The 16,803-nt window shown below is 42.1% G+C and overlaps 2 protein-coding genes across 3 annotated transcripts; both read left to right on the top strand.

Annotated features, from left to right (window-relative positions):
- Nucleotides 1–1,986: 1,986 nt before the first annotated feature.
- LOC133450716 (uncharacterized) lies at nt 1,987–9,506 on the top strand. Of its 2 annotated transcripts, none has more exons than XM_061729549.1 (6): nt 1,987–2,263; nt 2,805–3,173; nt 3,809–4,117; nt 4,272–4,301; nt 4,393–7,193; nt 8,121–9,506. In XM_061729549.1, exons 1-5 carry the CDS (start codon nt 2,218–2,220, stop codon nt 4,491–4,493), a joined length of 855 nt encoding a protein of 284 aa, XP_061585533.1. In that variant the 5' UTR covers nt 1,987–2,217; the 3' UTR covers nt 4,494–7,193; nt 8,121–9,506. The 2 variants fall into 2 exon arrangements, with proteins under 2 accessions (XP_061585533.1, XP_061585532.1); XM_061729548.1 differs by having other exon boundaries at nt 4,203–4,301.
- Nucleotides 8,220–15,243, top strand: LOC133450717 (granzyme A-like). The gene is made up of 5 exons (XM_061729551.1): nt 8,220–8,262; nt 12,847–12,988; nt 14,125–14,269; nt 14,346–14,621; nt 14,713–15,243. Exons 2-5 carry the CDS (start codon nt 12,903–12,905, stop codon nt 14,866–14,868), a joined length of 663 nt encoding a protein of 220 aa, XP_061585535.1. The 5' UTR covers nt 8,220–8,262; nt 12,847–12,902; the 3' UTR covers nt 14,869–15,243.
- The last annotated feature ends 1,560 nt before the right edge of the window (nt 15,244–16,803 follow it).

The following is a 16,803-nucleotide window of genomic DNA, read 5'->3' as shown; positions in this document are numbered from 1 at the left end:
GATTTTATAACTGTGTCAAGATAAGGATGCATTGCTTAGTGCTGTCAAGCGATTAAAAAATTGAGCGATTCATTCATTAAGATCTGTAATTAATTCATCTAATAAATCGCTTTTTTAATCTCACCTAAAAATTGCTGAGAAAAGCCCTCAACTTGAGGTGTTTTCCTTTATTCTCATTACATTATTGTGGCAGATCAAAAAATTGATATATAACAACCAAAAAAGTGGCTTTATTAAAGGTATTGTGACATGAAAAACACATTTTTCTTGATTTTTTGTGTTTTGTTGGGTGTCTTAACATCAATTACACCCAAAAAACAACAAACTTTTAACATTCAGTGTATTGTGTGCTTTCTGGGATTTTCCGCATAACTATGCAAAAACGGCTCATCTGGTTTGGTGGCAGAACGTGACGTCGTACCCCGCTAAATCACCGCCCCCTCCACCCAGCTCCCTGCCTCCTCTCCTCTCCAGCGCACCATAAAGGCTGATTTATGGTTCCGCGTTACACCGACGCAGAGCCTACGGCGTAGGGTTATGCAGCGACGCGCACCCTACGCTGAACCCTACGGCGTAGGCTCTGCGTCGATTTAACGCGGAACCATAAATCAGGCTTAACACAGAGCTGTTTAGAGCTTCTTTTGTTCTAATCACCGGAGGAAAACTGCTAAAAAGACCCGCGGCCACTGACTGGACTTAAGATAAGGGGAACCTGCTGCTTGCATGCCTTTATTTTTGTGATGGTTTGCTGTGGACTGTCTGCTTCGCCGTGCTGCTTTTCCGTGCATGCTTCGCCTGTCGCTCCCGGCTTAACTCTCCGACGCCGCTGTGAGCGTATGGCTGGAGGAGGAGGAGGTTTGGAGGAGGAGCGGGGCAATGATTGACAGGAAAGGGAGAAAAGGAAGCATTTTTCACGGCGCAAAAAAACACTGTAATAAAAAGCCAGGAATGGAGTACTAGAGTGAAGTTTTTCTTGTTACACTCTTTTAGACACATTTGAGGGATGTTTGCCAAGACTTTTAATAGTGTGAAAAGCATGTTAAAAATGATGTCACAATACCTTTAAGTCATTTATTTATTATTTTACAGACTTGAACAAATTGCGTCCTAAACATTTACATCCACTTCGCAGGAACATTCGCCAGCCTCTCGGCCGCAGACGTGCAGCCGAGAGGCTGCTCTCCTCCAATCTAGTTTGGGGAAGAGCGTTGCTGTGGCAACATCGTTGCTGTGGCAACATCGTTAACGTTAGCTGCGGCTGCGCTCGTGACCTGGTGCTTTACGTTTATGTGGTGAGCAAAGCCCTTTCCAAAAAGAATACATATCAATTTACTTTTATCAAAAGTGCAGACAGGCCTTTTTAGAAATGTAAATTCCCCGTTCACCAGACCTCCACATGTTCCTCCATTTCCACTTCTCCGCTACTCACCGTTCCTCCCCAGGCCTGTCCAGCTACAATGGGACTGACCGTTGTTTTCCACCCACAACTCGAGCACAAACACAGATTTCACAATAAAGCCAACTCGCAAACAGAAAAAGTAAGGTTAGAGATAAAAAAACAGATTAAGCGATTAAAATATACATAAAGTGTTAAATATGCCTGTAATAAATTTATCACAATTAATACGCTAATTTGACACCCCTAGCATTGCTAGATATCACTTACATGGAGTACCTTTATTCTTGTTCTTGTTAACACCTCTCTTTCATATCCAGGTAACAGAGGGATCAAAGTCAGCTCGACTCTTGTCAGTGAAGCTTTTTTTAAAGACTCAAGTGAATTGGATTAAATTCTCAAAGTCATAAAATACACGAACTTGCAAACTAGCGTTCATCATTATGCTGGGTCTTAACATGTTCTGGAGGGAGGAGCTACCTGAAAACATTTTTAGTACTTAGTATAAAAGCTCTGCACCTTCCTGCAGGTGTGCACTTGCGTCTAATGAAAAAAATCATGAAAACTTCCTCGTGCAAGTGAATTATCAAGTCTGGACACTCCCACTCACTCACACCACTTCTTGCGTCATCCTGCAGCGTGAGGTGAAACTCGCAGGTACAAGAGGTTTTTAGGAGACAATGAGGAGAGAGTCCAGGATACGTTCTGCAGATGAATGAACTAAACTTGGAGCATACAACACAGCATATGGTGGGCTGTTTGTTGGAAAAAGGAGGAAACGGCACCAATCACCATCCAGGAAAACACACGGATTTTACTTTATGTTTACCAGTGAGAAACAGATACTGCAGCGGCTGGCTGTCCTGGGTAACTTATTAAACTTCTTCATTTTGGATTAAGAACATAAACAAAAAAACTCTATAAATTGGGAAAAAACTTTTCGGAATGCAGTAGTTGAAATGACTGATGTAACTTCTACCAGTTGCGCTATTTTTAAGACTGTTTTAAATAATTGCATGAACTTTGATTTTAGTCATAGTTGCTGTAATGTCAGTCAAAGAAAATGATGTGCACGTATACAGGTACGGTATATACATAGACAGAACGACCCTCTTTTCTGTTATATTCCATTTTACTGATCAATTGCTACCTGATTTTCTCTTTTACATTTCGGTGTAAGTTTGTATGCCTGTAGTAATATACCCCTAACGATGTATATTTTTCAGTAATTAAGTTTCTAGGTGGCAATCAGAATTATGCTTTTCTTAACACACGTTTGATTTGTGATTTCTCTTAGTGGCACATTGCAGATCAGGCAGCTTTGAGGTGCTGTTGGTTGAAAAACTGCGGCTGAACTTGTCAGAAATAGGAGTAAACAACTCAATCTCTGCTGTTTCCCCTATCTTAGTGGTATGCCATGGCTTTGCAGCTGGCCAGACTACCTCGCAATATTACGTGGTCCAAACACCCATGTCCTGGGTGCAGGCCCGGGACTTCTGCCAGAGGCACTATGTGGACCTGGCGGTTCTGAGCTCAGAGAAGCAGTACTTTGCTCTCCTCAATGCATTTCCTGCAAACAAAGACACCTACTGGCTCGGCCTGACACGGCAGAACATCTCCAGCAACTGGATGTGGGTCAACGGGGAGGAACTGGCCTACGAACACTGGTACAGGAAGAACTACAGGGGCCGCTGTGCAAGTTTGGAGGCTAGGATGGAGAAGGACGAGAAGCTGCTGGCTCGATACTGCGAGGAGGTTCACATGACTGTCTGTCAGGGTAGGTGATTGTGCTATTTCCAAGTAGGTGATTGTGCTATTTCCAAGTAGTACCTATTCACTTTGTGAAAATTCTCTCTTGAGAAATGACACTGGCACCCCTCCCTTCCACCAGTACAGCGTGTGCCAAGCCAATCATGGTGGGAGGTTCTATGTGATGGCTTATTCAGGAGCATCCAAGAGCCAGGAACCAAAAGTTTTTAGTGCAAAGCGACACCATTCATTCAATGGTGTTACTACTACTACTACTACTACTATGACTACTACTACTACTACTACTACTACTACTACTACTGTCATTTAGCAGACGCTTTTATCCAAAGCGACTTACATCTGAGAGAACAACATAAGCACAAAATCACATAGGAGTAGTGGTAGGAACACATGGTGTTGCTACTCCACTAAATGCCATTTTTGTTGTCTTTTGTTGACCCTAGTCTGGTTGTCACTCTGTCTATGTCACATGCCTTGGTGTTCTAAATGGTTATGTGTCTATTAAATGGTGCCCAGTGGCTGTTTCTTCGAGGGTCATTGATACTTCCCACTGGAAAATTAACGTTAAATCAAGAGATAGACCAATGTAATCTCTGAAAAAGAAAGGTTTATTGGATTTCTCTGCTTTGTTGTCTCTCACAGGTCCAGTTTCTCCACAGACAGTGACAGTGGACTCTGTAGGTGACGATTATGTGAGCATTAGTTGGACCGTCTCCACATTCATGCTGACGACCCCGCACAATTACAACGTGACCATATGCTCCCACAAATGTGAGACGCTCTTTTACTCCTACACCGCTGGCTCCTCAGTCATGAACATCAGCATCTCCAACCTAACGTCACTCACGGAGTACTTCATCGAGATTTCTGCTTTTGTTTTACGGCCAAATATCGCAACTGGGGAAAATGTCACCCTTCAAAATAATTCTGCAACTTTGCAAGTTAAAACAGGTAACTGGCATGTCTCCAACACACTTAATCTGGTCAGGATGAAGTCATTTACCTGTTTGTTTGTGTCTTTCTTCTGCCATGATAGACTCTGAAGTGCACAAAATCCTCATCATCATTGTGAAGATGTTCAAACTTGTGTTTTTGGCTCCTCTAGTGTGGATTCTTTATCGTATACTGAAAAAAGGTGAGTCTCATTTCTCCTGCGATGAAACAGACACTCTTGAAAACATCTGAAACTCTCCTAACGACATGCAAACTTCTCTCCTCATCTTCAGATGACTTCATTGAAGAGGCTACTGAAGTCTCACCGCTGGAGCTCCTAGTTGAAGACACTTTGTCAACCAGACACATCAGGACAAACAGGGGATTTGGCTAGAACCACATTTTAGCCAAATCACATATCACATTCCGTATATTTTAGATTCACTGGTGCAGGCGTGTAGAGAATACAGTGAAAGTTATTTACAATATTGTACAAACCAGTTAGACAATTTATTTAAACAAATACACATAAAGTATAACACCATTCCTAACCTGATAAAACAAAGGAGAAAAAGATCCACCTTGAAAGTTTGACTTTAATTAATTTTCATGTCTTTCACTTCTGCTCCATTACAATATTTTCACCGACAGTCCGTAATGTTTTATCCCGTAATCATCAAGTCATCAAAAAGAAATCTTTATTGTTAAATAATTTTGATGGGTTCCTGCTTACGTTGATCATTTTATGAGTCATTTGATACCATAAAATGACACAGGAAGGTAACTGTAAACCGCAGGCAAGCTGCCTGCAATAGTATTTTCACTCACATTTGAATGCAGAAAGAAATAAGTCATGAGACCGGCAGGCAAACTACGTTACAAAATCAGTTTCAACTAGATTTAAAACTGATATTTTATAAAATGATTATTAGTATTTTTACCCTACTTTTCAACAGCCATAATGCTAACCTAGTGGAGACTGTGAGACAAACCATATCTCAGCAAAATGTGAAAGTTACCAAGAAAATGCAGTTTATTCATGTGCAGACAAAATATTTTTTCCTCTTTTTTTCCTTTTCTTGTGCAGAGGAATTCAGTCTAAATCAATCATTTTGTAATGTTGATTTAAATAACTGGTTCTCACTTTTAACAGGTGATAAAGTGCATATTTGGAGGTTAGGATGCAGACCTTCGGTCCACTTTCACCTAAACCTGTGATAACGTTAAGGCAATGACAATGACATGTATGTGGTTAAGATTACACTAAATGTTGCATTGTTAAGTCTCGGAAACGGTCGTGGCTTTGAGTCATTACTTTGAGCATTAAGCTGCAGCATTTAGTTAATCACACCCCTCTGTTCAGTGGTGGGGTGAATTAAAAACAAAATTACATCATATTTCGTATGTTAAAGGTGTAAAATTAGAGGTTCATTGTACTTGTGAAGTATCACTTGTTATCAGAACCAATGGAGATATGACTTCTGCTCACTGAGCCTCAGCAGCCCGATCAAGAATGATAGCAGACGGAGTAGCAGTGTCAGGGTTATTTGAGTCCAATCAGGTAACATTTTTCTAGTTTTCAAATATATTTAATGAAACGTTGGTACAAACCGCACAGCAGAAATACAACATTAAAAAGAAGTGCTATAACTGAGAAGTAGATTTCAGAAATATGCAGCTTTAACTGAGAGCTTTAGCTTTACTTGTGGCTGAGGCCCAAAATACACTGAAACAGGTCCATGATCCGTTTTTGGGTCCCTATCCGCCAGGTGAGAACCGTTGATCTATTGGATTTCTGTTATTTCATTCGTTATTTTTCACTAAAACTGCAGAGGGCGTGTCTCACATTCTCTAGTCTGGGATTATGTGTCATTTAGTAACTCACTACATAAGCTAATGTGTTGCCATGGAGATGTGCAGTGCAGAATAACCTTAATGAATGTAGTCTGTTTCGTATTGTTTTGTACTTCATTCATGTTATCCACATGTACGTTGATGAACAGAAGTTTTATTGTTAATCCGTAGTTAATAGAACTAATGTGTTTGCACTTTAAGTGACTGCAGCTGAGAATGAAGCCGTCATTGTTTTCATGCGACGGCTGAATCAGCTGCAAGATGAAACTACTACATTTTGGCTTCTGTGTTATTTCTGTTATTGACATTATACACAGGGATTATGAATCTTTCTACCCTTTTCGGAGTTGGTTAAAGAGAGGTGAATCTGACTGAAATCTGAGGAAGTATTAGTTATGCCATAAGGGTTTAGTTTATCAAAGTATTTTGGCATTATTTTCAGTTGCATTGTGTTTTTTTTAATATTGTTTTTCACAATTTATTTTTTCTATAGTTTTTTATTTTTATTTATTTATTTTACTTTATTTATTTAAGAGACAGAATTATAAAAGTCCCGTTTTGGATATTTTGCCAAATGTTGACTATATTAGACAAAATGCATAAGCTGCTGGAAAGTTTTAGTAGAATCAGTTGATAATTTCTACCTCGAGTTAAATGTAGTGAGTTTTGTTGTCAATTGAATGTTTTAGACCCACAGCAAAATGTTATCATTTCAGAGGGAAGATATTGATAAAAGTCTAACTAACAGTAAAATATGGCTCACTACACCTAAAATACTGACTATTCAGGTAATGGATGTTGCACACAGAAAAACTGATCACCTATCTTGTAGTTCTACTATGCTTTTCCTTATTTCCTACTTTAAACTGTCGGATGTTAAAATTAAAAGGAGGCTAAAACCTCATCCGTCCAGGACAATCGTAAAACTAAAGTCTGTGAGCTGAGAGCTGGATGTTCAGACCGCTCTAAAATCTTGTTTGTAGCATGTTTTTCTTGTGACTAAGTTCATGGCCCCCAAAGAACCAACAATGCAAATGCTAACGTGTATCTATGGCTGTAACAACAACAATAACGCCAATAAAATGTCTATTAAAATTGTTGGTTTGATGCTGAATCTTTCCAGGATTCAATTCCGACTCACGCGCACACACGGTGGAATGTCTCATAGGCGATGGAGTGCTTGGAGCTGAGACTCAGACCGCCCGGCAACAAAAAATACTATTTTCTGATTTACCAAGAGGTTAGTTACTCAAGACATAAGCGCCCAGTAGCATAGCCTTCCTTTGACCCGTTTGTAAGATGTACTGTACGGGGAAGTTAATAATTTCTCAGCGTGAGAAATGGCACGTGTCGCGTGTGAACTTGTTGAAATGCGTGTGTCTCACGCATTAAGCTTGAGAGTCCTTCACTTCAGATAGCTACACATAAAACACAAAAGGATTGACATGTTGATATTTAACTTGCATTGTGATATTTGTTGACCAGTCTGGAAAATAATGTCAGCGAATGTTTTCGCCCCTTCTGAAAACAATATAATGCTAAGCAATAGCATGTTAGCATGACAACCCATTATCATTCAGTCTATATATCACACTATATAATCCTAATTAGACGACACAAAGTAATGTAGACAGGTACAAACATGCACGGTACCATCAACAGACTCATACAAAGCTAACATAATACAATAAATAATACGCTTTTACTTTGTGTGTCAGGGCCAGGCCCCCGGTCTCGCACTCAGCAGGCATGCCGATTTTTCCCAGTGGCCAGCTGCGGTACTGCAACAAAAAATCACATGGGGCCCAAAAAGCTTTTTTCCCATAGACCGCAATAGTAAAAGAGAAGCCTCTAAAACTGTTCACAGGAACCTCCAGCTGTAATCACCGTCAATTACTAATCTTTGTATTCTATATTTTTAAGTCCTGGACTTTATATCCATCAAAAATGTTTTCTAACGGCCAGAAAAGTCAAAGAAAAGTCTCTTTCTGGGCGTGACGTCACGGCTGACGTCACAGCCGTGTCCGTGCACTCCATGGATGTTTTATATTAATACATATTATATAATTATATTATATTAATACATTAATAATATATGTAATAATATACATTAATTAATATATTATATTAATACATATTATATTAATACTCGTTCTCATTGCCCCAGGACATGATGGGAGGTGACTCAACTGCGCATGCTCTATGGGCCCCACAACGCGGAAGTAAACCCGGAAGTCAGGAACTTTTTTCGGCGTATGCGCCAGACGAGCAACTTCCATTGAAATGAACGGCGGCCATTTTCCTGTCCGGTATCCAGTTAATTTTATACATCCATGGTCAGGGCTCTCAAGCTTTGAAGCTTTCTTGAAGCTGAAACTCAGACCTTACCCGGCAACAAAGACATTTATATTTTCTGATTGGCTGAGAGATTAATTTCAGATCAGATTCAGATGTCTCACACACACACACACACACACACACGCACACACACACACACACACACACACACACACACACACACACACACACACACACACACACACACACACACACACACACACACACACACACACACACACACACACACACACACACACACACACACAGCACTGTCATTTATAAATCAAACACCCCAAAAGTCAAACACCTATATAAAGATAAATAGATAAAAATGTGAAAATAAAGATAAAGATAGAAATAAAAGGTAGAAACAAAACAAAATAACTAAATAAAATAAAAATAAAAAGTGCAGTGCCATAAAAAGAATTATATGAATAGAAAAAGTGTTCCTGTGAGTGTAATATTTCACATTATTGCACAGTCCTGGTTATTGCACACTGACTGACCCCCCACATTCCCTCTTATAGGTTGGTAACTCATGACAGCTGCTCTGAGCTGAGAGCTCAGGACACAGTGGGTAGTCTGCCTTTGACTCGTTTGTAAATTGGGCTGGTGCAATTACTGTGCGGTGAAGTTAATTTCTCAGCATGAGAAATGCCATGTTGGCGTGAGAGTGTGTGAACGTAGCCCCTTTTTGTTCACCATAATCCACCAGCGAGGAATCTCCTCCTCATTTCTGTATCCTCTTGTTGACAAGTGCAAATATATGCCTTCAAGCAAGGCGATTAGGAATAATGGAACTGACACTTGAAGTCTGGCTTTTTTGAAGATTAGCAATGACTCATCATGAGAATCAGAATACGTTTCAGAATCAGAATAAGTTTCAGAATCAGAATCAGAATAAGTTTCAGAATCAGAATAAGTTTATTGCCATGTTTGTTGAACACACACAAGGAATTTGTTATGGTGATTAATGCAGTACAAAGAGCAAATATATAATGAAAAGAGAGAATGTACAACGTGAGAGAAAATGTACAACATGAGATTTTAAAGTGCCGGTGTGGCAGGGTGGAGGAGATGCAGCCACTCAGGTGATGGGTCACAGGTGTGGCCCATCAACCTCTCCACCCTGCCAGCCTTGACAAGGCGAGTCTGAGACTGAGAAGGGGCTGATCTGGCTGATGCTGTGGGAGAAGGTGCTTGTGCACGTGTGTGGCGGTGTTTGCTTTAATAAAAGGGTTCTGCATAAAACTCTGTGTCCTCTCTGTCCTGTCGGTCAGGCCCCGTAGCACTCGCCGTGCTACAGCCGGATATGAGTCTGTGCAAAAGTGACCTAGGATGTGCGTTAATGTAACACATAAGGTCAGTCTTTACGTTAATGTAAGGTAGAGTGGGATCGGGGGAGCAGTCCGTAGTAGACGGGGGAGAGGGGGGTCCGGGGTCTTGTTGACGAGGACAGCGGCAGTTGGGAAGAAACTGTTTTTATGGTGTGAGGTTTTGGTCCTGATGGACCGCAGCCTCCTGCCAGAGGGAAGAGTCTAGAACAGTTTGTGTCCGGGGTGGGAGGGGTCTGTTGCAATCTTTCCTGCACGCTTCAGGGTCCTGGTGTCACAGTTTCACAGTGTAGGATAGGTTTTTTTTGCTGTTTGACTCACTCCCCTGTTTTTCCGGATCCTGCCACCCTAATCAGCCAGAGATCCACTAATTCCCTTCACCTGTGCTTCCCCACCCGGCTCCACATCTGGTTTCCCTCATCAGCAGTTCCCCTCATATACCGGCCCATTTCCACCTTCTAGTTTGCCAGATTGTCGTGTGCTTTTGCCTCGCTTTCCAGCGTTCCTGATTTCTGTCCTGTTCCTGCCTGCCTGCCTGCCTGTAACCCTGCATGACTCCCGGTTTTGGATTTTTGCGTGCCCCTTTGGACTTGTTTGCCTGATCTGCCTGTCTGCCCGGTTTGACCCCTGCCTGTCTTTGACCAGTATTAAAGCCTCATGGACTCTGATTCTGCCTGGTGTTGTGCTTTTGGGTTCTCTGTCCTGTCTGAGCCGTGACAGTACAATCTGGCCAAAGACTGAACCCAGCCAACATGGACCTACCAATTAAGGAAGAGGATTTATGGGATTTTTTTTATGGGGACCAAGTGGCGTTCTACCACCGTACGGTGAAGGGTACGGGGACATGCCCCCAGTTCCAGCCTGTTGCTGTTCCAGTGGTGGTCTTGGACGCATCGCCCCCGGTTCCGGCTCCGGCGGTGGTCCGGGAGGCCCCAGCCTCAGCTCCAGCCCCAGCGTCGGCTCCGGCCTCCGCTCCAGCCTCGGCCTCAGCCTGTCTGCCCCTGTTCCGGCTCCCCGCATCCTGTCTGCCCCTGTTCCGGCTCCCCGCATCCTGTCTGCCCCTGTTCCGGCTCCCCGCATCCTGTCTGCCCCGGTTCCGGTGCCCCGCATCCTGTCTGTTCCGGTGCCCCGCATCCTGTCTGCCCCGGTTCCTGAGGCGGTCCCACCGCCGGTCTCTGTTCCTGAGGCGATCCTGGATGGGCCTGCCAAGCCCCCAGACCGACCCCCTGACCAGCCTGCCAAGCCCCCAGACCGACCCCCTGACCAGCCTGCCAAGCCCCCAGACCGACCCCCGGATCCGCCTGTTACGCCCCAAGGGCAACCCCCCGAACTGCCTCGCCGGTCTGCCCGGCACCGAGGACGGCCCCCGGAGCTTTGGCCGTTTGTTGATTTCTGTCCTGTTCCTGCCTGCCTGCCTGCCTGTAACCCTGCATGACTCCCGGTTTTGGATTTTTGCGTGCCCCTTTGGACTTGTTTGCCTGATCTGCCTGTCTGCCCGGTTTGACCCCTGCCTGTCTTTGACCAGTATTAAAGCCTCACGGACTCTGATTCTGCCTGGTGTTGTGCTTTTGGGTTCTCTGTCCTGTCTGAGCCGTGACACCTGGAGGCTTCAGGGTCCTGGAGAGATGGAAGATTGCAGCCAATCACCTTCCCTGCAGAGTGGATGATACGCGGCAGCTGCTCCTGTCCTTTACAGTGGCAGCAGCAAATGGTGATGGAGGAGGTGAGGATGGACTTAATGATGGCCGTCTAGAACTGAACCATCATTTTCTTTGGCAGGTTGAACTTCTTCAGCTGCCGCCTGAAGTACATCTTCTGCTGAGCTTTTTTGATGAGGGAGGTGATGTTCAACTCCCATTTGAGGTCCTGGGGTAGGTCCCCAGGAAGCGGTAGGACTCCACAGTGTCTGCTGGAGAGTCACACAGGGTGAGGGGGGCAGGTGGGGCTGCGTTCCTCCTGTAGTCCACTATCATCTCCACTGTCTTTAGAGCGTTGAGCTCTAGGTTGTTCTGACCGCACCAGGTCAGCAGCTGGTCCACCTCCCACCTGTAGGCGGACTCATCACCATCAGAGATGAGTACAATGAGGGTGGTGTCGCCCGCAAACTTCAGGAGCTTGACAGACTGATGACTGGAGGTGAATGAGGTTCATTCATGTAATAGCGTGTGGTGGTGTAAAACACTGTTTAGCTGTACTCCTCAGCCCCCTTCAAAGGGAAGCTTGTTGGTAGGGGGGCAAGTGGGAGGATAGGTGAAGGGCTAAAACGATTGGGCCCATGGTCTCTTGCCTGTCAACAGTCTTTCAATTCCCCATGATGTCCACTGCAGCTGTCGGAGTTAGCACCATTGTTGTTGTAGTGGAACAACAGTGCCATGACGTGGCAGGTCTACACTTAAGTCAATGACTGGACCAAGAGTCCAAAGTCACCTTGGCTGGTTTGCTGATTGTAGGGACTGGAGACCACGAGAACAATACAACACTTACTAAAAGTAATTAAATATTATTTTAAATGAAACTGGAACTGATGTATTAACAAAAAAAGGAAATCACCCATGAGGGCAGTGTAGCTCTCAACTATAACTTCATGTAATGTTTCTATCAGGCAACTTTGAATACATCATTTCATTCTTCATGTCATTACAGCCTCCGCCCCGCACCCCCCCCCCCCCCCCCCCCCCCCCCCACCCATAACAAGACACACTGAAACTTAAGTGGTTCCCAGCATTTTCTTGTTCTAGTTGTTCCCACCATCTGATGAGAGCTGTGTGACCTCAAAGGGGTTAAAAAAAAAAAAAAAACCTCCACCACACAGCTGATGAAAAAGGTGGTTCTGACCGGTATTGGTGGTAACTCTTGCCACGTCAGAATGAAAGCATGCATCACTTCTGGGGTCTCTGCCCGATCTGCTGACTCAGGCATTTCCATTATAAGACCACATCCTCTGAATCTAATACACATAACGACCAAAGAGATCAAGAAGGGTGTCAGTGCGTCTGCAATCAGATGCGAGGAAATGTCTCCCCTGAAAGGTTTCGTTGCTTTAATCTCATGTGGCTTTCTCTGTCTTACTTCAAGTGAGTAATACTATTTTTTTTGTGTATTTGTATCATTATTATTGTTATCATTTATATCTCGTAAATAGTCAGGTATTGAATTGTTATCTGTGACTATGGTAAATTAATTCCCTGGATGCTGTTTGTGTGTATGTGTGTATGTCAGGTCATGGTTCTGAAATTATTAATGGGAAAGAAGCCCCGCCACACTCACTGCCTTTCATGGCCCTGCTGGACAACGGCACGCCGTTCTGTGGAGGGATATTAATCGATCCACAGTGGGTCCTGACTGCTGCCCACTGTACTGGGTAAGAACCTGAAGCATCTAATCTAAAAAAATGTCACATTTATTTTGAACTCGTCATAGTACTTTTTTTTTTTGCATAGTTCTTGTTTATTTTGTACTGTAATTGTCAGGGTTTGACATTCCCCCCAGCGTTTCAGTTTCTGTTTTGCCCCGCCTGTGTCCCATCTGCCCTGATTGTCTGCACCTGTGTCTCGTCGTGTCTCATTATCCCCTGAGTATATCTGGTCTTGTCATTCCCTTGTTCCCTGTCGGTCTGTATTGTGCTTCCCTCCATGTATTCTGTTTTTTTTATCCCTGTTCCTGTTAGTTTTTTTCCTGCCAAGCAGCGCTTTGATTTTGTTTTTTTGCCTCTTGCTTCTTTTGGAATAAACCCTTGTTTTTTCCCAAACTCCCGCCTCCTCCTCTCCCGCATCTGGGTCCTCACCAAAATCTCCCTGACAGTAATTTGCAAAAATTACATATTTGTTGTATTTTCTTTCCTCTTCTTTATTTATGTTGATAAATGATCTCAATGAAGTAAAAAAGACAGCAACTTAGACCAGCATACATCTAGATCAGAGTCTAATGAAGATTGTTGGATGATATAGAGCATAAACCTTCATTAGGGACTCATCAAAGCAGTTCTGAGTGAGAATAGAATATAAATGTTAGACCTAAACTTTAAACAGTGGTTTGCTTGACATTGGTAGTCTGCCGGTACAAATAATCCTTTTTATACATTTTTTGAGCACCTATAAAGGTAGAATTACTTTGATTTGTCTGAAAGGACCCTATCAAAACTGCCTTGAGTCTTGAGAGAGGCTTAAAACACCCATTTATTTTTTACATTGAATCCAGGTACCCAAACTTTTACATGTGGCTTCTTCATGCATCCAATTAATTAGAATATCAGTATGAAAACATATGTAATGTTAATTCAGCCCATGCCATTAAACTTATTGGTGTTCTTTAAACACCTACATTCATATTGACTTTTTACAACACATTACCCCCACTGGAACTATAAGAAAATAAAAATCTTTTCAAATGTTTCAGACATCTGCATCAGCTACATTTCAAAACAGTCCTGAAAAATCTGTTGTATACAATAATTTAGTTGCCATAAATATGATGAATAAAATTGTGCATACTTTGCAGCATGAAAACTGTGTTGCTGGGGGTGCACTCTATAAAAGACAAGAACAAAGAAAAAGACTCCAGGCAGGTCCAGAAGGTGAAGAAAGCGATTCCTCATCCCTGCTATGATAAAACCGAACATCTCAACGACCTCATGCTGCTCAAGGTAAGGTGAACTCAAATGGCATAACATCTTAATATCTCACTTTTTTTTAAATGTAGATAATATTCTTAAATTTCAGCTTCAAAAGAAAGTAAAGGAAACCAAGACAGTGAAAAGTCTTAAACTGGCAAAAACTGTCAGTGATCCGGCAGCCGGCACCAAGTGCCTGGCAGCTGGATGGGGAACTACCAAGAGCGGGGTCAAGAAAATGTCGGATGTCCTGATGTTCGTCAACGTGACTGTGGTCGGCAGAGCAAAGTGTAACTCGCCGGGGTATTACAACTTCAAACCCGTCATCACCAGTAGCATGGTATGTGCCGGGTCAGACGGTAAAACCGCTGCAGATACCTGTGGGGTAAGTGGGCCTAACAGACTTTCAGCTCCGACTTAACTGATAGACCCTTCAAAATAACCACCACCTGTTTGTTCTTCCTGGAACCATTCAGGGGGATTCAGGAGGACCGCTGCTGTGCAACGGGGTTCTGGTTGGAGTCACTTCATTTGGAGATAAGGATTGTGGATCGTTAAAGAAGCCTGGCGTATACTCTTTTCTCTCAGAAAAACAACTTGATTGGATCAAGAAGACAATGAAAAAGTATTGAGTACAATGAGGGCTCTCTTTGAATGCTTGGCTGTTTGAACTATTTTAACCACTCCTGCTTTTATTTTAAATTTATGTTATCCTGCAAGGAGTTTCTATATGTGTGACTAATTAAATAAATAAAACCCAAGCCCTCCAGCTCTGCAGAGGGGACTCAGTGATATTGATTTAGGTGCACTTGTCTCAGAATGCAGTTGTTTTTTGTGATTGTTATAAAGTCATGAAACATGAATCTCTTCTCTTTGGGACAATGTTAATACGCCGAGCCGTGCAGCATCGTTCTTTGATGAGTATGAAAACCATGTCAGGCATCCATGATCAACAAATTCCACCAAATATGTCCAGCAAAGTAGTTAACACCTATTTAACAATTTAATTGGCTCGCAAGCGTTTAGTGTCAGGATATGTTTTATTTATTATTTTGTTTGTGGTTGTCCATTGATGTGAGTACTATTCTAAGCTCATGGTTACATTAAAATATTAACTTTAATACGTTTAGCTTCAAGTTCAAGCGAGCGTGTGGAATATTTTCAGTATCACAGTGCATCTGGTACACTGTTATGTTTCATTAATTTCTTTTTAAGTTCAGAGATCATTTGAAGCTCATGGCTCTGTTAGAAACAGAATAAACCAGCTCTCTGAGGGATATTAATGCATCCAAGATGGAAACTCACTGCTGCTCACTGCACTTGCAATCTGACATTTTTCATAAATTACTGAAATGCTATTAAAGTTTTTTTTAATGCATTCAAAGACAATACTTTGTGGCTTTCAATATGTATAATAATAATAAACTACACAATTTCCTCGCAGAAATTTCGAAAGTGCCACGGCGGGCTGCTGCACATTTGTGTACATTTTGCAAGCAATAACGTTGAAGGACTCACATATCGACCAATCAGAAGAAGGGGCGGGGCTTATTTGCACCAATGAAGGTCTATGACTCAATACCGAGTCCAATGACACCACCCATGACTCTCTATGTCAAACCATTCAAAAGTTATTGGACTATAAAATATCGGCCAATCAGAAGAAGGGGCAGGGCTAATTTGCACCAATGAACGTCAAGGACTCGATACAGAGTCCTATGACCCCACCCATGACTCTCTATGTCAAACCATTCAAAAGATATTGGACTATAATATATCGGCCAATCAGAAGAAGGGGCGGGGGTAATTTGTATATATAATATACAAATGTATATATTTATATATAATAATAATAATAATAATTATTATTATTATTATATATATAATAATAATAATAATAATAATAATAATAATAATAATAATAATAATAATAATAATAATTATATATATATATATATATATATATATATATATATATATATATATATATATATATATATATATCCAATGAACCGGTTCCCAGCCGGACTGGTGATCATCTAAGGTCAAAAGGTCAGGGTTCAGATTTCTCAATTTTCCAGGTTAAAGTATATGAAGTCTGTACTGACTGGCTCATGCGACCAGTTCTGGCTCAGTCTAATCAGTCAACAGCTGAGCTCTGGTTGCTAGGGGCAACATGAACCTCCAAATGAGGAAGGTTCCGGGTTGGTTGTGAGAAAACCCCAGCTTTTGCCTTGTGACAAGTTCTCAAATAACTCAGATTTTTGAGAAAACCGTAGCTCCTAACAGAAAAACAAAGACATCGTGAGAGACACAGAACCCGGCAGATTCTGACAATCTTAATTTTATTCAGATATTCCTTAAAATGTGTTAGTAACGGCAGTTCGAAAACAAAGTGAGATTTTTTTGAAGAAAACTTTTAATTACATTGCAGTCAATGGGGACTGAGGCAGGAATTGGCGCAGCTCCCCATTTAAATTTTGTGAATACCCCGCCTGTCAAAGTCACATTTTATGAATCCCAACATCTATGTCTACATTCTGACCAAAAATTATCTTTCTAGCTTT

Source organism: Cololabis saira, chromosome 9, assembly GCF_033807715.1.
Source record: "Cololabis saira isolate AMF1-May2022 chromosome 9, fColSai1.1, whole genome shotgun sequence".
NCBI classification, from domain to species: domain Eukaryota; kingdom Metazoa; phylum Chordata; class Actinopteri; order Beloniformes; family Belonidae; genus Cololabis; species Cololabis saira.
The sequence above is the reverse complement of the archived record's forward strand: the minus strand, read 5'-3'. Positions and strand labels throughout refer to the sequence as shown.